General features: G+C 39.7%; 1 protein-coding gene across 1 annotated transcript in view; it reads right to left on the bottom strand.

Moving 5' to 3' along the window:
• LOC147328068 (alpha-1,6-mannosylglycoprotein 6-beta-N-acetylglucosaminyltransferase B-like) overlaps window positions 1-25730 on the bottom strand; it is a 112561-nt gene that overhangs the window by 50523 nt on the left and 36308 nt on the right. Inside the window, exons 4-7 of the mRNA XM_086296198.1 lie at window positions 10670-10779; window positions 8201-8277; window positions 7247-7426; window positions 4988-5152 (exon numbers count right to left, since the gene is read on the bottom strand). Coding sequence (XP_086152324.1) covers window positions 4988-5152; window positions 7247-7426; window positions 8201-8277; window positions 10670-10779 — 532 coding nt within the window. The remainder of the gene's footprint in view (window positions 1-4987; window positions 5153-7246; window positions 7427-8200; window positions 8278-10669; window positions 10780-25730) is intronic.

Genomic DNA, 25730 nt, shown 5'->3' with positions numbered 1-25730 from the left:
TGACTTCACACACTCAGCACATTTGATAAAGTAATTTCACTGATGTACTTACTTGAAAATAAAGCGTGTATACAACTCTGGACAATGATGTGTATACAGCAGAGTCAAGCTCCAGTGAGACTCCAGCTGGCGTGAAAAATCCCTTGATTGAATAAACCTGCTCTATTAACTTCTGCTTCATAAAAAGATAAGTGAAATTTAATTACAGTTTGGGTGGCAGATGGCAAGAGTGAGAATACATGGCACCAGTACTATTCCCTGGCTCGGTGTTGGTGTTGGTTATAGGGTGTATCAGCGAAACGCTGGCATCGACGCAGAAATGGAGACAGAAGGAGCTGAATTTCAACTACTGGCACAACAGTAAAACTGATAAATAAATATGAGGAAAATCACACAGTGGCAGCAGCTCTGAATAACTGTAGACTGGATTCTATAAACTGGCATCCATACACAAATGCAAAGTTAATAGCAGGAGAGGAAGAGTTCACTATAAAAGCTGGCAACTCCCTCGTGATCTAAACTAGAGCCCAACCAGTACTGGATATGTGCTTTCAGACACAGGAAACAAAAACAGATTTCCCTTTCCTTTCCCTTTAAGTTATGAGTCCTGAGTAAGATAATATGACAATGCAGCTTAAAAATACAATACATAAAATTAATTGTCACGGCGGGGGGCGCCGGTGTGTTTTTTGAAACAGGACCTAAAAGCAGATGTGGACGAGGAGTTGCAGGTTTAAACAGAAAGCGATCCTTTATTTGGATGATAGCAGGAGTTAAACATGGAACCCTAAGCAAACTAAAAAAACACTAAGAAACAAATACTATGAAGTGCTATGACTATAACAGTGACAATGGTGGAGATAACAGACGACCTGACAACGACATTCAGAAAACAGAGGACTTAAATACACACATGAGGTGATCAGGGGAAGTGGAGACATATGAGAACACAGCTGACTCGAATGAAACATAATGACAATACAGGGGAGAGTAACACTAACTACAATGAACAAAGAACACCAGACTCTTACAAAATAAAACAGGAAACACAGAGACATAGACATGGAGATAAAACATGACATGAACTTAACATAACCACATAGACATGAAACATAGACGCAGGAACCAGGGAGACTGGGTATGGGAACTTATGACAGCTGAATTTATAAAAATGTAGAGAGGTAAAGTTTGTGTTACCAAAAGAGAATCAAAATCTTGAGAGAGGAGAGGCAAACCAACACACACTCCTGCCACCATAACAATTTTACATACTTGCTCGCTTCAAAATGAATATGAACAGGTAGAAAGTTACACAATGGAAAGTAAACAACAGAAGGAATAACTGTGAAGCCTCATAAACTATGTGTGTCACAGCCAATTGCCTCCCTCGGGAATCTGGATAACACACAAGAGAGTTGAATACTTTATACAGTGGACTTATGGTACTCCCAGATGGTGTGTGTGTGGTTATGTGTGTGCGTGTCTGAAAGTGCTGATTTTTTTGTGTATTTGTTTCACGCTGACATACATCAATGAACTCCAGTTAAAATCCCTTGTGTGTGTTCAGCATAAATGCTCACTCGCAGTGAGCTTGGGGACTCTCAAAAAGCTCTGAAGCTAATTTTTCCTGTTAACATCCCATAGGGACTGAATAAAGCCTCATGAAACCCACGGAGACACAAACAGAGGTACAATACCTTGCTCACCTTTACATCTGTCCCATCTGTTTGCTTGTATGTTCATGCACCACCAATTTGAATCGCAGTATTTTCACAGTATCTTTCTGTTCTAAATGCCGTTAGATGAGTTGTAGTAAGGAAAGTCTAGTCTTTGAAATGTTTATGCAATATGAGACTGAGTCAAAGTGAAATCCTTGGAAAGACCTTGGTGCATACACTTGAGAGCGGGAGCGCAGAAGTGACTGTTAAGTATGTGTTACCACTCCAGTGGTATCCTCTGCTCGAGACATCACTAACAGGGTAACGACAGAAGTATGCAAATTCTTGGCTTAGCATCTGTTAGAACAGGACTTTGTATGGACATGTCTGAGTGTGTGTGTGTGTGTGTGTGTGTGTGTGTGTGTGTGTGTGTGAGACCTGGTTCTCTCATTCATCGTGCCCCCGAAGAAGGTTGCAGCTGTCCAGCCATGGGAGGCAACACAAGCTGGCACCGACAAAGATCACTACTCTACCCTTAATTTCACCTTCTTCCTCATCCTCCTTTCATGGCCCTACAAACAACTTTCCCCTCTTTACTTATACTCATGTCTTTCCTGCTTGTTTTCATATTCTTTCAACTTGCTTCCTCCTCTTCCTCTTTCCTCTAACAGCTTTTTCTTTTACCCCTACCCCAGTTCCTCACTCCTCACTTATCCTTCCACACTGTCTGCACTTCATCAGTCAGAGATCTATTAAATCTCAAGAGGGCAGAGATAGAGAGAAGGGGAATTAGCAGCTTGACATTTGCTGACAAACACACTAAATGTGCATGCTCAAGGAAGCACAGATGCACATAAAGTGACACGGGGAGATACTAAAACTACTAGCAGACAGCCAGCGAATCTGTTGCTTTGTAGGTTAACGGGATAAGGTCAGCGTCTTTGAATCTGTACCCTCATCTTTCAAAAACCCTTCAATGATTCCTGAACTTAGCTAAATATATTTCCTTTGATGTCTAACAAAATGAAAACAGCTTTTGTTCAGATTGATTCTAATGGCAAAAAAAAAACGGCCCTGACCTTATATTCAGTTTCATAACGAGGTGAAAAAAATTATTTTAAATGTATCATTGCTTTGAAAGGGAAGTGAACCAAGAGGTCGACTGTATTCTTTCTGAACCTCAGACTCACTAAGGAAATTGGCACTCACAAAGAGATTTCCTAGAATACTTAAGGCAGGCTTTTACGTCATTGTTCACTCTGATACAAAATATCACTCACTTGCAAATACACTAGACTGTAGAAAATCTATTCTCCTGTGACTTTCAGGTAAACCCTTCATAATTACATTACTCAAATGTCCAGAGCTGCTGTGATATGTACACACACAAATGCACACATGCCCACACACTTCCTGCTGCATTGCTTTGTCTTTCATTTCCTCTTCTTCTTGATCTTGTCGCCTACGATACCTGCTTCTGTGTTCTACTAATTTATTCTTCTTCTAGGGAAACATCTACTCTGGTTACAATCAAAGCCCGAGCCCAACAAAGAAACAGAACTGAATCAACAAAGCCTCATTGGAAATGCAAAGACTAGAGATGAACTGACCAGACGGTGCTCAACACATAAACAGGTGTGCAATTAAAAGTCAAACACACTCATCATGAGTAAAGATCCATAGTTCAGCAAAGAAAAGTGTGGGGGGGGGGGGGGGCACCACAAAAACTAGCAATAAATCACTTTCACCCAGCTGAACATAATCATTTCACAGAAGCTAGCGAAGGAAAAGTGGCTGTGGCTAAAGCTAAAGCAATTCACAGCTCTGACTCATCCACAAGCAGGCAGCCCTGGCAAGAGCCAAGGTAATGGGAATGAGTTTCACCTAATTTTGTTTGGTAAAGGAAACTATGTCAACTTACTGCAGTTTGGGGAAATTTTTAAAGATTAATCATTTATTTTATTATGAAAATAAACATTTTCCCTGAATAAAACTTGATTTTTGTTTGTACATGCTTAGAAAGAAAATCTGAATTTGTAAAAATCTGTATCTGCAGGTCACGCTTAAGGAAAAATCAGAATCGGACAAGAAAATTGCAATCAGTGCATCTCTAGATGGTATAATCAGGCACGGTCCTGCTAATGGGAACAGGGATCATGTCAAAGACAAATGTTAGTGCTTCTTTTTCAGGGTCAGAGTCATTTAAAATCAGGCAGTGATTCCCTCAACAGACTACTGAGTGACATTAATTTGAAATTTCAATGGAAACCAATCTTGAGCGTTAACAGTCAAAAAAAAAAAAAAAGTGTGCGTCTCTGGTTAAGACTGAGCTTTAAATGCTAAATAAAATGTAAGAGATGCTGCCTTTGGCATTTTGTTTTTTATTGTCATGATATCCAATTAGTAGTCAAGCATAAACACAGACCCACACAGACTGACAGGGAATACACAGATGCACATGTTTTTTTTTTTAAACTTCCGTTTCTAATTATTGTGATAAACAGCTTTAGACAGGCAAGGCTAACTCTTACAAACGCCAGGACATCTGCTGTTGAGATAGCAGCGGCAGCATTTTGTAAGGCATACACAGTTGAAGCAGCCACGAAGGCACGATAGAGGATAACAAATCCCCTCAGTGCAGAACAAGAAAGAAGAGCATCAATCACAGTGACAGAGGACTATTTCCACCCATGTTAACTTATTTTAGAGAGAGATGTGGGCAGAGAGAAATATTTTGGAAAGAGGACGCAGAATGCTTGCTCAGTCTGCCTTCTCACATTAATGCATTCATTCATCATTACTACCTTAAGTAAAAGAGTGTGAGTGTGCTCAGAGAAGGGAGAAATCAAGGAGAGTATAAATAACCAAAAGTTGTGGTTTTAAGAGTAACGTGCACCAAAAAAATTAAGCTGCAAAAGTAAGCTTTTAGATTACACCTTCAGTTTAATGAAGTACCCTTAATCCACAAGCAGCGTAGTCTTCCAGGCCTAATGTCTCGCTCATCTCAGGCGTGTCTCACTACCTTCCCTATTTTTAACAGTCCTTTGCTAATCCATTCTCCCTCTCCTTCTTTTTCTTTCTCATCTTACTCTTTGTCCTCTAGCACTACTGCATACATATCACTATAATCCCAATCATTCATCATCATCATTTCATCACCTTACTTGCTTTGGCTTCTTCGCCCTCATTTATCGTATGCAAGGATAAATGGCTGCCTTTCACTCACACACAGCCTCTGTCATGAATGGCTACTGTACAGCTTCAAATGCAACCTAAATGATACTGCGGTTAAAAGAAAATGGTGTTATAATCAAAGCAAAAAGACTTACCTTCTTCTGGTCTCTCCACTGTTGCTCCAATTTGGCATCCAGACGATTGGCAGCTGTTGCCCACTGTTGTGCAAGTCGCCGGATTCGCCGCTTCATAAAGCTGAGGGACTCCTTACCTGTCCCAACCTGGTCCAGCAACACAGAGAGGTCTGTACGGAAGGCAGCCTGGGAATGTGAGAATATAAAAGGTAAGCTGGTAACAAAATCAGGTAAAGTGTAAGATTTGGGCAGCACAGGGCTCACATTTTGAGCTCTGTGGTGCCTGTTTTGTATTCTACAGCAGCATGGGTGTTCAAAGCTTTGGTTATACTGCCAGTAAACACCATAGCTATGAAGGTATGTCACGGTAATTCAGCAATACCTGCAAATGCAGGCTGGTAGCCAAACAATAAATAATTTTGCCATGTTTTTCCTCCCATCTGCAGCACAGAGGGACTAAAATTCAGTCAGCTTTAACACTCATAACGTACTATTACGTACCAGTACTACTGTTACTAGTACTAAGTACCACACGTAATATTAAAGTACTTCTGTCAATGAAATATACAAGGAGCAGCTATGAGCAAATGCAGTCTTTCTAACTAATGCTTTGAGTTTTCTACTCTAAAAGCTTTGGTTCAGCAATGTTTTTATAAAACACAAAAATAGTTCAGTTATTTTTGTCAGGGAGTCGATTGGTCTTCATTTGTATTAGCATTCCGGTTAGTTTCTAAAGATGTCGTTCTTAAGACAGTTATTAAAAGAAAGGAAAAGTGAAACTGCAAACATTGTGCAGGCATCACATTTTTAACTATTTCAAAGACTCGTGATGCGGTCTGAGTGAGAGAATGTGACTGAGAAAGGTGCCACTATATTCAGATTCAGTGCACAGTTCTGTCCTTGTTCCCTATTTTGAATTTCAAAATCCATAGTCCTGTATTACCACTGCGCAGATTTGCACCTGAAGGCACCGTCAGGTTTGCTGTCAGAAAATGTATTAATTTTTTAACATTAAAAACCAATCAGTATTAGCAGCCGTGGATGAGGTCTGCTTTAAATAGGGCGTGAGCAGGGTCAGACACCTTACTCAACTGTAAGGTTTCTTCTGAAGAAAAGGACTGTTAAATTCTTTTGACTGCTACTCTGGACATTTATTAACAGCTCACCGACCTCAGGCTAGTTTTTTACATTTCTGTTGTTACTAACAGTAGCCTGAAATCATAATACAAAGGCTGCACTTTCAGACGAAATGGCAGAGAGAGAAAAACAATTTTTTGAAAACACTATAATTATGGTACAAACATGCCCTATTTGTCAGTTCCAGCAGTTAACTAACACAATATTGCTTGTCTAAAGCCATTTTTCCTCTGTGGCACTCTGTTTTCCACCATCTTGACTCAACTTTCTTTCCCCTACAAAACTTAAAATTTGATTTTTTTAAGTTTAAAAATAAAAAAGGTCTTGAATCAAGGACACAAGAAAGGTGAATGAAAGCAGATATTTCCAACCCTTAAAGTAAAAACCTTAGCAAACAGAAATCTGGATCACAAGTCATTTGCTATCTTAGGCTTGCACGGAATCAAAAGCTACTTCTCCAAACAAGCACATCTTAATAAATAACTTACCAGCAACATCACCTCGCACTTTACATGCTTCCAGTACACAAGAAATCAGCAGAGCCTGCTGCTATCTTTGAGTCAGTGCTGCTCTGTCTGTCCTGCAGGAGATGCTTGTTATTAAGTCTAACTGACTGAGGGACAAATTAAAGTTTCATCCAAGAACATTTTGTACCGAGGCAAGTAATTAACATTTAAGTATTCCATCTGCTGACCAGATGTTTGTTTAGGTGCCAACAGCGTGGGAAAGTGTTACAATAAAAGCCTTACAAGAAGTAAGTATCTACATATTTGTAACATGTTTTATTCATGTCATGAGACAAAAAAAAAATCAGTTTCTTTGATGTTTCACTATAAATGTTCTCAACCACTGAAGTACTGGAAAAAATACAGTCAATACAATATATATGAACAGAGTGGCAGTACAGGCAATTTCTAATTTTTACTTCTTTCTTCTGGATTTTTTGGCCCTTATTTCACAGAATTTTACGAAATTACACATTTTTAAGCAACTGTGGCACAGATTCCCTTTGTGATTTTTATTAACACATCATCTTCACATTGCTGAGCTGGTGAGCCAAGCATCATCACTTGTGGGTTTATTGTACATTCATCAGGTGTCAGTTGGCATCCTGTGTTTCTAATAGCACTACTGCTCCCTTACTTGTCTCTTGGGGGACTTTGCTGGCTGTGTATGCTGGGTAGGGGGGCTGCTGTGGTTCCTCCAGGCCAGTGGGGGGCAGAACCACTCCACCTCACTCAGGTAGATGAGGAAAGAGCAGTCTGAACCATCAACACCATAGAAGGCATAGCAAGGATCTGATGTCCACCGTGCACGCATCCACTAGAGGACACACAGGAAGAAATATGTATACACACAAAAACAGAAAAATTACTTACCAAAGATTTAATCATCTGACTCCAATATATATATATATATCTATATTATATATAGATATATATATATATATATATAGATATATATATATATATATATATATAGATATATATAGATATAGATATATATAGATATGAAACAACAATTAATAACTCACAACTGTCTTTCTGCAACAGGACAAAATAATGGTAACAAAATGTTTTTAAATCATTTTCTATTAATAACTGCACATTTATAAAATTAGGAAGTTCCAGATTTAGGTGTGACCAGCAGAGGAGCTTGGTCTGCTGTGTAGAAGATCAGCTGATGGTAAAACTCCTAAAGGATGTGTTGATAAAGCTGGTTTTAAGCAGGCTGATCACAGGTGCAAGCTGCTTTGAAACCCATCATAACTCTTTATTTAGTGTCATATTTACTGACACTGACGCCTGTTATGTTCTGTGCTTCTTTCTTCTTCTGGCTTTTCATAAAGCCAGAAGAAGAAATGGAAATCTAACAGCTGGGAAGTGTGCTTCATGTATGCGTGAGGAAGGGTGGAGAGGTCACATTACAGAGCCATGCCGCCAAAACCAAATTAGTGTTGATAGAAATCGTGTTATTTTTTCTTTTAGATATAGTATCTTAAAGTTTATTATTTAATTGGGTAGTTATACCCTCATTAAGCCCAAATCAACTAGTCAGTTTCACACAGTGAAATGAAGAGAACAGCTAAATACTCACATCTACTTTTCCAGGACACTCTGGGAAGCGAGGGTCTCTCGGCACTTCACACTGACTTGACGACCCATCTCTCAATACTGAAAAGACACAGTGAGTGAACTTTTGCTTCCAGATTAAAACATCAATCTGTGATTTATAAGCTTCACATTTTACAGAAGATATTTACATTTGTAAATATCCAGTTAAATGATCAATTGACTTACGCCTGCTGTGAGTAAAATTAGCCACAATCACTGATGCTTCATTAGTCTACAGGCTTGAAGGCTTAGTTCACTTAAATCAGTTGGCTCTAATGAGAATATTTATTCTCCAGTGAATATAACATTTCCAACAGCAATCAGCCAATGTAATACTATCTATCAGCTCATTTATCAGCATATGGAGCTTGTCAAAGTCTCTTTAAAATTCCAGCCTCGTTTCTGCTAATCGATTTATTTACTCAAAATGACTAGACATGAACTCGTCTGACCCAAAGGCTGCCCTCTGAGAACCAAGAGGTTACAGCATTACTCACAGTAACAGCTTCACTCCGCTTGCCTATGGAAATTTCATAGCAATATTCACTTCCTTCCATAACACAATCATTTACTGTTTATGTCATACATGCTGTGAAGTGCTCATAAATCTCCGTGGTTTTCCCTTTGCAGCCTTGCAACATATCTACTGCAGTGCACAATATTCACTGGGCCTGACAAAGCAGTCTGTCTCCCGCTGCCGCCAACCATCCTTCAGTTACGCTAGCAACTACGTCTGCTCACTTAGGCTGCACACACTGCATTAATTGCTCCAATGACTTAGTTAACTGCCTCTCTGCTGCCGATGTGAGAAGAAGGGAAGACTGTGTCCGAGAACCATTGCAGTTAGATTTTCTCGCTCTTTCCCCCTCTCTTTTAAATCCCCTCCTTCTCTCCCTAGTTCTCTCTCCGGACCATCACATCTGTCTTCTCTTAGATTCTGTCTGTTTCCATTTGCCTAATGAAAAAGAGACATTTCTCTACATAAGTCTTCCCTGGGGCTTGTCTCCATCAACTGAAAACATACACGGATTGGCTGCAAATGTGATTACAATAGCAACCACTAAGGCAACAACTGAAAATGTGGTCAACTAACAAGATAAAAACTTGACTTCTGTCCCTTCTAGATGGAACATAAAAGCCTTGCCAGTGTTTGAAGGGAAGGAAATTCTAATCACGTCTTCTAACTCTATTTCTCCTGTTGTTTCTTCTCGCACATGCCTGACCACGAGATAAATAAACCGCCACTGAGCCGTATGATAATAAAGTCTGCCAGCAGTGTTTCAATTTATCTGTGATTAGAGAAAGCAGCACTGTTTTCATTTTGGCGTGTGCCATTGTCCCTGCAGATGCAGAGGCGAAAACAAAAGGAGAAGTAATGCTCATTTATTCTCATGTAAAGAGTTGAGCAATTAGCCTCAAGAAAAAAGTAACAGAGGAAAGTGGGCGGATATTTGGTATTACTGCGGTTTTGATTAAAAAAAAGTCTGTTGTGAACAAGACAACAGAAAACCACACAGTTGGATAAGAGCTGACATTTACAGAGATGACCTCGCCTCAACTTCAGAGCTTCCGTGATGATTCCATAGCCTGAGTTTATTTCTCTCGATTTTTAATTTACTGGAAAAAAAAAAAAACAAAACAAAAAAATCTGATATGACTGACTACAGAAGATTCTGGATGTTGACTCAAATCAAACATCTCATTTTTTTCATGGTGGTGTTTTTGACTGTCTATTTTAATCTAGTATAACGACCCATTGTCCAAATACTTTCTACTATGTTTTAATATTTTTGTGTCAGAAGGTGTCAGACAGAAGCTCTGCTAACTGACACGGTATGAAAACTGATTTGTGTCAGTGATAAAAAACAAACAAAAAAACACCCGAATAACAGATGTGTGTGTGTTTCTGTTTCTCCTCATTCCTTTGCATGTGTGGGTCTGCATATTTGTCATCACAAGCTGACAGCTGTTCATGTGTTCAGCTGTGCTTCAAGTTGTAAATTACTGATTACATTTCAGTGGCTGATCTTATGCAGTGGTGCAATGTTTGCGATGCACTCTTCACATTGTGTGAGACCACGTATACCATCACTGGTACCAAGTGTCTGCCAGTCCCCTCCTCTTTTATGTGTACATTTTTATTGTGTATAATGACATTGTACGCAATTGTGTGTTTATTGTGCATAATGCAAGCCCGTTTCTCTTTGGGGTAACAACGTTAATCAATCAGTTTCTTAATGTAAATCATAAGAGTGGAGCAGGCTGGATGAGAGTGAGGTGCGTCTTGTATACTTATTTATTGTTCTTGTAATATCCCTGTGCTGTATATTAATTTATGATGTTGTCTGCAATTGTAGTCAATCTACAGAACAAGGAAACCAATGATAAGCTGGATTTTACTCACACATATTGTAAACAAGAAGGTGAAACCATGATGATAATGATACTGTACCTCTGCCTTGCACCATACTGTTTTGCAATATCTGCTCCACCCTGATGGCCATGTTAGAGACATTCTGGGCGATAGCTTGGATCCTCTCCACCAGGCTGGCTGGTTGAAACCTGTAGACACAAAACACCTGGACTTAGAGTGAAGAAACGCAGGTGATCACGATGGACAGATGGCAAAGTACAGCACTTGTGTTACTTACACACCTGGCAGCAAAATCTTCAAGCAACCATTGCCATTCACCCCCATCTTGTGCATTGACATTTAGTGCATTCCCTACTACATACTCTTTCTCCATTCATTCATTCATTCACTCATTCATTCATGGGCTAATGACCCTCCTCTCTTGTTATTCCACTTCTCCACTTGTGGTTTCTACCTTTTTCCGTCCGATTTGTGCCAACTCCCTTTTCTCTCTTACTTTCCGTTGCAACTCCCCCCCCCCTTTTTTTTTTTTTTTTTTTTTTTACATCTCAATAGATGTAGAAGTGTTAGTAGGGGATGCAAATTAGTAGACACATGGTTGGAGCGTGAAATAGGAAAAGACCTTCACTATTAATACCACTTCCTCTCTGGGGTGTGACACTTCCCATTCACATAATAAGATGTGTGGGAAATGTGTGCGTATTATGTGTATATGTTTCAGTTTTCCTTCCCAAAACATTAGACTGCATGGTTGCACGTCATACAGTGCAAAGCCAAGCCTGCACACCCACACTGCTGTGCCCATTATGTCCATTTAAATGATTCACTTGCAGCATGCAGCATGTGTCTGTGTATGCGTGTGCCTTCCTGTCTGACTGTATTGTCTAATCAGCAGATGGTATTAACCCTCATTAAAGCCAGAGGCTTGAATAAAGCACAATAACTCATCATCAGGGAAGATAATACAAATTATTGATCATGTATGTGTGTATATGTGTCTATATAGCATCATCACATGTCTGCTGAACTAAATTAATGCTAACAACAGCAACTAAATAAATAATAAATGATGGGGCGGAGGGAATATGTGAAGAAATTTTTTTGTTGCTTTACAAAGTGTAAACAAAGAACAGGACAGCCATCAAAGTGACAGGGAGTCTCCATGCTCCATTAACATCTTTGTAAGTGTCACTTGTAAGCTTCACTGCGTATGTTTGCACCCTCTTTAATATGTTCACTGCAACAGAGAATCCATTATTTTTAGGGGTATGTATATTTCAGGGACAACAGCTGTCACCAGAATGTAGAAATGTTGTAAAGTAAAGTGATGTGTAGTGGTTTGGTTAGGTGAGGTAAAATTTTGGCATACAGCACACTAACTTGTACGTTTGTCTGAATAATTCACATTAAGTGCAGCTATGGAATTACTTTTTTCTTTTTCAATAAAACTCTTGAAGAGTATGTACATGTTTGGAAAAATATTTTTCATTTTACATAATTTCTGTTTGTCAAAAAATTCTGTTCTTTAAAAACATTTTAAAGAAACATCCATTATTAGACAGTAAAAGTGAGTTTTGCTTCCAGTACCGAGCTAAGTATGAGCCACCATCCCAACTCCATCCATCTATTCATCCGTCTGTATCTGGAGATCTATCGATCAACCGGCAAGGACCTATTTTTAGCATTCTTTGCCCAGATCAGTGACCGGTTGATCAGCTTTACATATTAGTGGTTCGGTAATGAGGTTCATTTCAAGCATGTGCAAAACATACACAGCGGTGTAAGAATGCTTGCGTATAAGGGATCATGTCATTAGTGTAAGTGATGACACAGAGTTCGCCAAAATAAAACATGGGGGAACCACTGCAAAAATGTTAATAACAACAAACCTAATGAACTTCACCCATGGACATTTTAACCACAAGTCAGTATCTTGAGGATGGGCAGTTGCTAGGATAATCCGGTCGTTAAGTCTGACGTCACTAGCCGTGTCTGGACCGAAACTCCGCTGCAGGTCCATATATCAAACGATCACTATGGCATTACTGAGAGTTGAAAAACTGTCTAAAGTCTTTCATCTTTAATAAAATGATCAGCGTTCTGCTCTACCAGGTGTAACAATTGAATTTAACATCCAGGCATCCATGAAAACGGAATTTATGACATTTAACGGCGTTAGAAGTTAGCAGGAATTTAGCTCGCTAGCTTCTATCTAAATACAATATAGCATGTCCTGACTGCCGGGTTTTGGAAACAAATTAAAACGTACAGCTCTGCTATCACTTCCAGCATAAATGAAGACAGAAAACTAAACAGCAGTAACGTTTGTAGGGTTACTGAAGTTTGGCTAGCTTGTATATAATGATGTGCTACGTGACCGCTAGCGACACAGCTATGTTAGCATAATATAAACAAGCTAACTTTTTTTCCACTCGATAAAAGTTTACGTGAGTGTTCTCGGTGGTCAGGAACAAATGTAATCGCATGGCAGGATGCTGTAAAAGGACCAAACTTCAGCCAGGAGAACAACTGAGATAATCCATCCACAATACGAGGTTAGTCATTCATATACTGCTGCATGGGCTGGGCTGTAGCTTCATCCTAAGGTTTTAAAAACTGAGCTTAAATAAATGATTAGCGGTAATAAAAGCCGAGGGAGGTCAACGGTGATCACTGACTGTTTTAGGAGCTTTTTGAGATTAAATAGAAGAAAATACATAACATTAAACATGTTAACAACACAAAAGCCATATTAAACGCAGACTACTTTAGACCCGGAAGTAGGATTCGTCACGTCATCACTTAACGACCGGATTATGTAGGCAAATGGAAAAAAAAAGAAAAGGGTTAATGTCCTGTTATCTGGTGAAATTATAAAGATACTGGAAAGTTACGTAAGTGACTTTTACTTGTTGTATATAAATTTTACTTTTATTTGATAAGGCACAATATGTCAAGTAAAGGTGGGCGTACAGCAGTTCACTTTCAGTTAATTATTAGTAACTATTTTCAGTAGCAGAGCCATTATTATCTGTTGTTTCAGAGAAAAAGTCATCTCCAGTTCTCACATTACTTAGCTATGCTTATGCATTTTATATATATATTTTTTTTAAGCGCCGCATTTCATGTCAGTTTTGTATAAAAGGATTTTAAACTAGAGCTTAATTAAGATCAATTATTGCATGTATTTTTTATTGCCACAAATTATACTCCGCACATCTAACAAACTACAGAGAAAACAATATCCACTGTATTAACAAACCTTTCCAAACACACTTAGCATGAATGTGCTCTGTAGCAGTTATAATAAGAGCTTACAACAGAACTAATTATGATTTCAGTCCTCTGTTTCATTGAAGTGAGGAAAATACACATTAGTAAATTGCATCAGTTCAACTTATTATCTTACATTGTCTTACAATGAGAACCAGGATCATTTTAGGTTATAAAATTCGACTGAAACATTAATATTATTTTAGAGAGGATTCCACAAAAGTTCCCAGCCGAAGAAGATAACACAGTGCTTGGTAAGATAGGTAACCCATCTTATGTAAGGCTCTCTTTGGGGGGCTTAACTGTGCAACTTTGCCTCATGGAACATGACCTTCTAATCTCAGCTCTAATTTATGCTACAGTGTAAACTAATCTCGAGAGATGAACACACAGGGAAGGAGAAAGGAGACAGCCAGAGCGGGAGAAACTAAGGCAGAGATGTGGATGAAAGAGCAATAGAAGCAGCTTGCACAATGTGATCCAGATAGGGCAAAAGCAATGAGGAAGACATACATAGACTGGGAGAGTTGAGGATAAAATGGAATAACACTGGCATGAAAGGAAAGGAGATCAACCATCCACAGCAAACAGACCACGAGTGCCAGAGGGACCTTTATGTTAAGGAAAAAGAGGATAAAATAAAGACATCCCCTGTGCCTTCACGAGGAAGCAGCCAAAACAGCTTGACTGAAACATTAAACGATGATTATGATCAAAGAAGTACAAGGATATACATATTTGATGGTTGACTGTTGCACGCTACTTGTAATAAAGTTTCCTCCCGTTTGATGAATGTAGACAGTTGGCTCTTTTACAAATGAGCGGAACAAGACAGAAATGAGGAAGCGCAAAGGGAAAACAAAACGGGAAGAAAGTATAGGGGGAGAAGAAACGAGAAGAAATTCACAGATGGAGCCAAGTAGAAGTAGAACACTCTGAAAATGAACTGGCAGCAAGAGAAAATCAATGTTAACTAGAGGGAGGCTTTCTAAGGATACAAATAAAAATCTGTTTTCATGTACTTATTTCTCTCTCCCTCCCATTCTGCTTAATGACTTCATCCTCTTAAGGGAAGAGGACAGCTCTGGCAGCATCCCATCAATGAAAGCTATCTGAACAAAAGATCCACATGACAAGGTGTTAGCTTGTGGGTTTGGCTGGTGTTTTTTTTTTGTTTATGCTCATGTTGTCTTATGCCACCCAGTTTCATGGTGTTAATAGACCAATTTTCACAAATACAGACTGGCATATATGCCTATACACATGTATAAAGGCACAAATAAAGTGCTTGTGCCACCAAACGATTGATGAGTTTGAAGAAAAAGAATATGAATTGTATGCTATGATTTTTGCAGTCATCAGACATGAATAAATATGGCAGATTTTGAGGAGCCTGGAAAGAAAAGCGACTGGACTTCTTTAGGTTTCTTGAAAGCGTTTCACCTCTCATCTGAAAAGCTTCATCAGTACTAAAACGAAATCAGGTATTTAAACCCAAATGGGAGTTGTTCCTTTAAAAGGGTCATTGACCCACTATTGATCATGTGCCTCATCAAAAGAGCCAAGGTGTGAAAACCCATTGTGAGACCTTGACTTGCCCTACCATGTGACCTACTGAGATCACCTGACACAAGTTGTGAGTGGGCAGTAACCCCTTGTGGTGTCCTCGGATCAAAAATGGTCCCTAGGTGAATGGCAAACAAGCATATGGGAATCCTGAGGATCTCAAAACTGCATTGTAGGTGGAAGACAGTTGGTGTTGTAAGCCACCCCCCTGTTCAAAGATGGTCATTCACAGAGGGAATAGGTGGCCTCTTTCACTCCTCTTTCAAACCATCTGTCCAAAATGTGAACACTGGCATCCTCGAAAGATTGGCCTTTATCTTTTAGATGCAGATGTTGTGCCATGCGTTTATGGAGTGGCTGTTTGGTTTCTCCAATGTAGAGGTCTGAGCATTCCTCGCTGCACTGTACAACATACACTACGTTGTTTAAAATGTGTTTGGGAGTTTTGTCTTCGGGATGAACCAGTTTTTGTCTGAGGGTGTGGGTCTGGAGTGCATTGGGATTTCATGCTTTCTCTTATATACCTGCTACAAGGGATGACCAATGATGAAAATGTTGTTGTATTTGTTATTCTATATGATATCCTACCCTTCTGTAAAGAAGTGCAATCACTTTTACAAGCTCCTTAGATTACCACAACCTGGACGACTGAGAACAAGTCAGAGGACCTGGACATTACAGACACTGTCGTATCCCTGATAGCTCAATAACATTGAGTAATATTGGCAGACTGATACTCTTAATTGAGATCATCTATAAGCATCTTATAGAAAACAAATCCTGCTCCTCACACACGTCTTAAATAATCAGGCCCAATCTTATCTTAATGGCCTTGTAGTACCATATCACCCTATTAGAGCACTTTGCTCTCGCACTGCAGGCTTACTTGTTGTTCCTAAAGTATTTAAAAGTAGAATGGGAGGGAGAGCCTTCAGTTTTCAGGCCCCTCTTCTGTGGAACCAGCTTCCAGTTTTGATTCAGGAGACAGACACTATCTCTACTTTTAAGATTAGGCTTAAAACTTTCCTTTTTAATAAAGCATATAGTCAGGACTGGATCAGGTGACCCTGAATCCTCCCTTAGTTATGCTGCAATAGGTGTAGACGGCCAGGGAATTCCCATGATGCATTGAGTATTTCTTCTTCAGTCACCATGTGTTAATAGACCTCTCTGCATAAAATCATACTCGTAATTAATCTCTGTCTCTCTTCCACGGCATGTTTTTTATCCTGTCTTCCTTCTCTCTCCCCAACCAGTCGCAGCAGATGGCCGCCCCTCCCTGAGCCTGGTTCTGCCAGAGGTTTCTTCCTGGTAAAAGGGAGTTTTTCATTCCCACTGTCGCCAAAGTGCTTGCTCATAGGGGGTCCTATGATTGTTGGGTTTCTCTGTATGTATTATTGTACGGTCTGCCTTACAATATAAAGCTCCTTGAGGCCACTGCTGTTGTGATTTGGTGCTGTATAAATACAATTGAATTGAACTGAATAGAATTTATATAAGAGTATTGGGCTTTTACAATTTAAGAGCACCTTAACAGCACATTGGATTCTCTCACCCAAGGGGAAGGATCTAATGTTTCTGAAACTTTCTCAGTCATCAGGGCTTTTGCACCATTTTAACATCAATACCTTTTAACACCTCAGTAAATACAAATTAGGACCAAAGAATGTCAAAATGAGCCAGAAATGATCCCAAAAATGACCCAGAAACCTGGGTCAAGTAAAACATTATGCCCTCTCATGTAATGTTCATGAGAGGGCTAAAGGCTAAAGTAACTAAAGAGACAAATCAAATATTTTGAAGCTACTTTTGAAGCTACCTGTCTCTGTTCACTGACTACAAAAAAACAAACAAACTTTAAAGCAAGTGAATCCAGGAAATTAATTAAATAGGTGTTTCGTTGTTGATTACTTCCAATAGCTGTTGTAGAAAGAAGGCCCCAGCAGTGAAGAAGTGTAGCTACTGATGGAGCCTAGATGTTGCTTAAGGGAGGAGAAATTGGTGAAGCAATGCCAGAGTAGTGATCTTCCTAGTGTTTATGCCTAAGGGCAAACTTACCAATCTAGCGGCAATCTACCGACCCTACAGCGGATAGTGGGAACAGCAGAGAAGATCATCGGGGTCTCTCTACCCTCTATTGAGGACATCTACACCACACGCTGCATTCGCAAAGCCACCAGCATTGTGGCTGATCGGACACACCCCTCTCACACACTCTTTACACTCCTGCCATCTGGAAAAAGGTACCGAAGCATTCGGGCACGCACATCCAGACTGTGCAACAGCTTTTTTCCACAAGCCATCCGTCTCCTCAGCAAAAAGGGACTGACTGATAAACACGCACACACACACATACACTAACATTATCACTCAGCTTAACTCAAATACCTCAAAACATTGAGACTGGACTGTAAATGCTCTTTTGCACAATATTATTACTAGATATATTATATATTATTATTTTTGTTGCACTAACTTGTCTTGTAGCACCTTGGTTCCTGGAGGAACGTTGTTTCGCCTCACTGTGTATTTTTAAACTGTATATGGTTGAAGTGACAATAAAGCCAACTTGAACTTGAACTTGAACTTATCCACTGCACAGTAAAACCGAGTGAATCAAATCTGCATCCTTTCCCCCTCCCTCATCTTCGCCTCCCATTTCCTCTGTCCCTTTCCCTCCCTTTGCTCCTTTTTGTACTTTAATGAGTGGCTGCCCTGTGGGCGAATCATAGGCTGGGGCCTCAGACATCAAGTCCCATTCACTGCTACATTGGAGTGTGTCAGCACCAATGAAGCTCACATTGTGATGGGACTGCCGCCCAGTGTATATGTGTGTGAGTGTGTGCATGGGTGTGTGTGTGTGCCTGTCTGGCCTGGATTTGGGATATGTTTTTATAAAGTGCTTTCCTCCCATTTGTTCCTCTCCCTGCTGGAAAAAAAATCACACTTTACCACGTCACTCATTCCCAATTTCCTTGCTGACACACACTCACTCATTCTGTGTAGAGCAGCCGGAAGAGAACGTGCAGGGAGGAAAACAGGAACGTAGAAAGAAAAGTGAGACAGAGTTATTAAGAACAGGGCGGAAAAGAAACACAGGAAGTATACGAGAGGGGAAACGATTGAGTGAATGAAAATTACTGAACTAAAGAGGAACGTTAAGTCATCAGTGTTGTGATAGTCACTCTGGTGTGCGTGTGTACAGCCATAATTTCTGCAGGTGCACAGATCTGTGCACTTTTCTCAGGATCAAACTGCTTTTTAGCAGGAATGACCTCACATTAACTAATATGTGCACACACACACACATACATATTACTCCCCATCACAGAAGTTACGATTACGAATACATGGTTGTGTATGTGTGCCCATTTCTATCTGCCCACCACTTTCCTTTGTTTCTTATTCTGCATGCTGAATCAAAACTTTCATTCCAGCTATCAAAACTCCTCCACTCCAAGGGTCTCCTTCTAAATCTGAAACAAATTTCCAAAAAAGAATAATGATAAAAAAAATCAATGTTTTTTGTGATAACAATGTGTTCTGGATTAGATTTTATATTACTCACAGAGCACCAGTGCTGAGTTAAACTTTGTAATGAGAGAATTGAAGAAAGTTGCACTGCTTGTAGAAAAACTTGAGTCAATCTCTAACCTTGATTTTTTTTCCTTGTCTATTTTGTGGGTTTGCTCTACAGCATGACCAATAGAAATTGGCTGCTATCCTTGCCTGACTTTGGCATACCTAAAATATACTGGTGTAAATATGCTGCAAGGCTTTAGGTATGAGTCACACAGTGACCCAATACCTCAAACTACTTTGTGAAAATTGTTGCATTGAAAGTAAATTTCTATTATTGATATCAAACACAGTTGAAATATATTGTATGTACAAAACTGCTCACTGGGCTTTGGAAACCAGGAGACACTGTAATGGATTTTTTTTTTTTAATGAGTGGCTAAAAGAACAGTCAGTAAGATATAAGACTTCACAGTCACATGAAAATAGTTTTCACATGATTATATCTCCTACTTTACCCAAATACACCCAAGTCCTTGCATTTCCTCCTTGGCAGGTTTGTGGAGCGCCAGCATCTTTTCATGTGTTCCACATCCCTCATGTGTTAAACAACAGACATAGAGCAAACACAGACTTTCTTCTGTCCATAACACTTTCTATGTATCTAAGTTTAAGTTTTGTGTCACTTCATGTTGAGGACCTGTTAGGTGGCCTGTTTCCTTAACAGAACATTTTCATGTAGTTGTCTTGTTGCACACCTTTTAATCAACCTTTCTGACTATCAGGCAGCCACAGGCAGTTTGTGTCGTTCTCTTAGTAGGAAGCAGCACACCATTATATGTTTTCAATTTTATTTCCTAAATGAATAAATATCCAGAACAAGAAAAGAAAGTGTTTTTGGCCATTTTAAAAATACTATAATTGAACATACAGAGGCTGATGCTTCATCAACTCACCAATTTCAGCGCTTTAATTACCACAAAGTTTTTCAGCTGTTAAAACATAATTTTGTTTTTTCCCCTAATGATCAATTAGCATTTCAAAGGATATCAAATGATAAACTTTCATAAGTAACACAACGTTCCAACAGAAAACCGGAGTGATGGTTGCTGAAAATAGGTCTACCACTATGCAAATACTCCATTCAAATAACTCCTGTTAAATGAGACTATTGACAATTAAATGCCATTTTGATTTGATTTAATATCATATTAGATGAAAAAAAATGTGCATTTTAAAAATATTTTTAGTGACCTTTTTTAGCAGTAGCGGTGAGCTCTAAATTGAGTTAAATTAGAAGAAAACACAGCAAACACCTACTCGCATCAAACTGAGTATGTGTTCCAGGTTAATTTTGTTAGCTTGATTGCAGCAATCACACTCCAAATGTTGCCCTGTTGGAGTTTTTATACTTTCTTTTACTCAGTGGTTAAAAAAAAAGAAAACAGTTACTGTTTTGGTGTATTCTGAATACTTATTTTAAAAAATACAATAAATTAAAACACCTCACAAAACAATAATAGTACTGACCAGACACTATCTATCATTGTGGCTGGAGAGACCTTGCTAAGATTTATTCTCTACCATTCAGATATCATAACTAAATGCTTTTATAATGCTCATACACTCCATATTTTATGCCCGCAAGACAAACACTTTTAATTAAATATACATCTGTTTTAACATGCCCAAAAGACCTCAACCATAAGGCGAGAGGAGGCATCCTAATCCGATGGCCAAACCACCTCAGTTATTTCCTGTTGACAAAGAGGAGCAGCAGGTCTGGTTTGACCCCTCCTTAATGACAGAGCTCCTCACCCTCTCACCGTGGGTGGGCCCAGAAACCCTTCAGAGGAAGAGTGTTTGTACCCACTGTGTTCTTATTGCTTCACTTACTGCCCACAGATTATAGCCACAGCTGAGGGTAGGATCGATGATTACCGCAGATGCTTTATCAATCTGTCTGTCAATCTCCCACTCCACTTTTGAACAAGATATGAAGATATACTGGATGTACAAATCCAGTAGTTGTAATGTCATATGCATACTCTATGCATGTATTATATTAATTGCTATTAGGAATGCAAGAAAAAAATCAAGAAGGGACCATTATTACCAGTGTATGCTTGTCACATAAGAACCAAATTAATAATTAATAATCCACAACTAAATCTCCAAAATCTTTTGCAAATGGTGAAATCTGAAAGAGATACTACAAGGTGGTATCAGGGGAGAATGCTGCTAAGAAGCTTTGGATGGTAGTCTGTAGGAGGACTTTGAAAATCAAGAAGAGGAAGCGAGTCAAGGCAGAGACATGGATTAAATGGTGGAAGCTGAGGAAGGAAAAAATGTTGCACAGAGTTCAGGGAGGAGTTGAGACCAGATAACTGAAAGTACAACTATAGTACTGAGAGAAAGTGCCAACAGAGGGGTTTGGTGTACTCTCTGGACAGAGGAATGAGGACAAGGTGACTTTGTGGTGAAATTAGGTACAAGTGAGTAAAAGAAACTATTCAAAGGAAAAGGTTAGCAAAGAAAACTTGTGATAGTCAGGGAGATGAAGACAATAGACAGGGATACTGGGAGGCTAGGCCTGCAGCAGAGAAAGGGAAAACCTGGTGTTGTATGTGAGGTTGGACTCTAACAAAGGAAAAAAAGACGTATATTTACTGGCTAGACAGAGAGATCAAGATGGAAAGGATGTACAGCAGATTAGGGTGATGAAGGATGTGGATGGAAGTGCACTAATAAGTGAAAAGAGTGTGTTGAGAAGCTTGAAGGATTACTTTGAGGAGCTCATGAATGCAGAACATGAGAGAGAGAGAAAGGAGGACAGATGAAGGACAGTTAATGAATTAGGAAGTGCAGAGAATTAGTAAGGAGGAAGTGAAATCAGCTATGAAGAAGATGAGGGGAAAGGGCCCAGATACATACCTGTGGAGGTATGGAGATGTTTAAGGTAGTGGACTTTTTAACCAGACTGCTGAATAAAATTAAAGAGAGTGAGAGGATACCTGAGGAATGGAGACGTGCAATGGCACCAGTTTTCAAGAACAAGGGTGATGTGCAGAGGTGGTCAAAAGGGTAAAGCTAATGAGCCATACCATGAAGCTTTGGGGAAGAGTTGTTTAAGCTAGGTTAGGAAGAGTGGTGACAACTAATGGGCAGCAGTGTGGCTTCATGCCAAGAATGAGACTGCACATACATGTTTGCTTTGAGAGTGTTGATGAGACATATAAAGAAGGGAAGAAAGAGTTGCTGCTGTGTCTCTGTGGATCTATACAATAGGTTGCCAAGACAAGGTCTGTGGTACTGCATGTGAGGGTGGTGCAGGACACATAAGAGGAAGAAAATGAAGAAGAGAGTCCAGACAAGGATGAGTGGGTGGAGATTATATCTCCAGGGTGATCTGTGACAGAAGGACAGCACCATAGGGGAAAGGTGTCTGGTTTGGAAAACTATGACGCTGACAAAAAGAGTTAAAGATGTATAGATTTTCATTGTGAGTGACCAGAATGCACAGGCTTAGAAATGAGAACATCAGAGGAACAGCTCAGGTTGAGCAGTTTGGAAACAAAGTTATAAAAGCATGGCTGAGATGGTTTGGACATGTGCAAAGGAGAGACAGTAAACATACTGGACAAAAGATGTTGAGGTGCTAGGCCATAGGAAAGACCACAGAGAAAATTCATGGATGTGGTTAAGAAGGGCATGCAGAGAGTTAGTGTAACAGAGGATGATACTACAGATACACTGAGATTGAGGCACATGATTCACTGTGTGGACCCTAAACGGAGCAGCCAAAAGAACTAACTTCAGCATCATAAAATACAATTATTTGTGAAACATAATCTGTTTCTTATACCAATAATTACACAGTTAAAAAAGTTACATCATCAATGCTTGTTGGGTAATGCTGGCTGCAAAAGGGACTTTGAACTATTTGCTGTCATGCTAGCTAACGCCATCTTTTATTCCAATTTTCACAAAGTAGTTTGAAGCATTGTGTCGATACCACTTGTCTACATCAGCTGTGACTAATACCTTATAAATTCATTAAAAAAAGCTTTACTTTATACAAAAATAATATTGGGACATACAGTGAAACCACTAAAACCTACAAACCATACTGCCCAACGCTACGTGGAGATGCCATTTAACTCAGTAACAGACTGTGTTAGTACTACTGTAGTTTGAGGCCATCGCTTGATAAAGTATGACCACATTATCTCCAAAAAACAAAGATGTGAACCAAAACTATTGAACTATAACCTTGAAATTCTCAATATAAAGGTTAAACAGAATCGGGCAGCCTTGTTGGAATGAAATCCCCAGCATGAACTTATTGCTGGCACTGTCAAACAAGCTCTCACTACCACTGTACAGGGACCAAATAGCCTGTTCTTATGATTCAGTTATCCTAATTATGTATTTGTGAAGCATAATCACTTGTTACTACATTTTTAACTAATTTAGAGAGACCCTGCAGTACATCTATTCATTATTTAGCTGTGATGTTGTAAGCTGACAGCAATTCTAGTGCTCAAGGGCAAACTGGACTAAGTGTTTAAAAGAGGATTGTGACACAGCATTGATTTCGGCTCATGTTTAAAAGCAATTACATCTTGCCCATAGTATAAGTATCTATTCACCCCCTCAAAACAATGCCCTTCAGTAGAGTAATACATGAATACCATCCTACTTTGAGTACCTGACAATATACAGAGTTACACTCTCAGCAGGGTACTTCTCAGTAATGGCCTAGGAGTAGAACGGCTTCCTCCACATTAAACAGCCCATTACTAGACATTGATTGCAGTTAACACCAACGTCAGACTGTATTAATCGTTCCATTCTTCCGCTCGAGTGCCTCTGCACAGACCTGAACCTGAGTGCTTATCTGGGATCATTTAACAAGGTTTGAGGAAGTGAAGGGATTTCTGTCAGTGTATATCACATCACTCCTGCTGAGTTTAGGCTGTTTGAGAATGAAAGTTGTAAATGAAGTGAATGTTATAGAAAGAGACAAATCAGATGTTTCAATGCTAACGGGGAAAAGAGGGGAGCAGTCTGATAAAAGCTAGAGTAGCAAGGTCATGCAAGACTTGTCTGTTTCCAGCAGGGATTTTGAGTTACCAGTCAGCAATTTCCACAAGTGGCTGTAGGAGGGGGGAAAGGGAGAGCAAGCACTTAAGAGCTAAACACAATATTGCAAGGAGTAAAAAGGAGAGAAGACAGAAGTCACAACTATAGTGGTGACAGGGAGATGCTGTACATGATAATAAGGAACTCATCTTAGCAACTGCAAAGCCATCTGGACATACAAGGGAAGATGAAACTGGAGCGGAAATTGGCCAAATTTAAATCACAAAAAAGGATCTACAGTACCACGAAAACGTCTGGGGCCACTTGTTGTTTCTTTATATATTGCTAAAATATAAAGAAATGAAGAGGAAAATGGGAAATAGTTAAAGTGAAAATATAAATGGAAATACAGTATATAAGGCAAAAGCAGAGTTTGTGTAAATCTAACGATCTTGAAATTAAGTGTATGGTATGACCAGTCTGAAGTCTCTCAGGCAAACTTTCTTGTAATTTCTTTAAGTAATCCTCAGGAATAGTTCTCCAGGTTTCTTGAAGGACATCCAAAGCTCCTCTTTGGATGCTGGCTTCCTTTTGTTCCATTCTGTAAACATGAACCCACAAGCTTCAATAATGTTGAGGCTCAGACTATGGAGAGGCTGATCCATGACTGACAGTGTTCCATTGTGTGTTTTTCTATACAGGTATGCCTTTTCTGCATTGGCAGTGTGTTTGGGAGGACTGTCATGCTGAAAAAACCGTTGCCAGTCAGATGCTTCCTAGATGCTATTGCATGGCGGATCACAATCTGATTTTGTACTTTTCTGCACTCATAATTCCATCAATTTTGACACTTCCTATTTTACCCTCTATTTGTACAGTTTGGGACATTTTCCAAGGACACACTGCACGCCATGCCAACATAAGCCCAAAGAACTATTCATTTTCAGTTAATTGTTAGTAGTTTTCAGCTAATAGCTCTTTGGGAATCAACTGATTGGTATCTGTGCCTGTCAAACTGTGGAATTACTTAGCACTTAGTTCCTCCTACGCCGGGCGGTGCATCGGGCAGTTGGTGATCTCCATCGATGTTGGTCAGCAGCGACTGCTTCAGCTTCGTCCCAGGCAATGTCGACAGTTCTCAGATCATCCATGAATGTTCGACGCCATGTGGTCTTTGGTCGGCCTTGCTTTCGCTTGCCAGTGCGTGGACGCCATGTCATGACAATCTTAGCTGGGCGATGAGGTGGTAGGCGTAAAATATGGCCCGCAAAGCGGAAGCGCCTTTCTGCAACAACATCGGCTAATGGGCGGGTGCCTGCTCTTCGTAGGACCTCCTCATTTGTTATTCGGTCCCGGTAGGAAATTCTCAGGATTCGCCGCAGGCCACGTTGTTGAAGCACATTCAGGTGTTGAATAATTGCACTTGTTGAGCACCAGGTTTCACTAGCGTAAAGTGCAGTAGGGAAGACGATAGAGTTCAATAGTCTGATCTTGACCCTAACATTCAGGGAGGTCGAGTTCCAAATAGGTTGGAGACGTCGCAGGACACCAGCTGCCTTCCCTACTCTGGCGTCTGTGGAATATTTGGCATTTTTTGTACATTCAACTAAAAACATAGGAACAAATTACATGTTTTTGAGAAAGGCTGCTACTAATAAGGTGCCTAAAACTACAATTTAACAGTAGCACCCCCAGG

This window comes from Aulonocara sp. 'chitande type north' Nkhata Bay, linkage group LG6 (genome assembly GCF_057382095.1).
Source record: "Aulonocara sp. 'chitande type north' Nkhata Bay isolate Kocher_YH1m ecotype deep benthic linkage group LG6, A_spYH_male_GT1.1, whole genome shotgun sequence".
NCBI lineage: Eukaryota > Metazoa > Chordata > Actinopteri > Cichliformes > Cichlidae > Aulonocara > Aulonocara sp. 'chitande type north' Nkhata Bay.
Note: the sequence above shows the minus strand (reverse complement) of the source record. Positions and strands in the feature narration are given on the sequence as shown.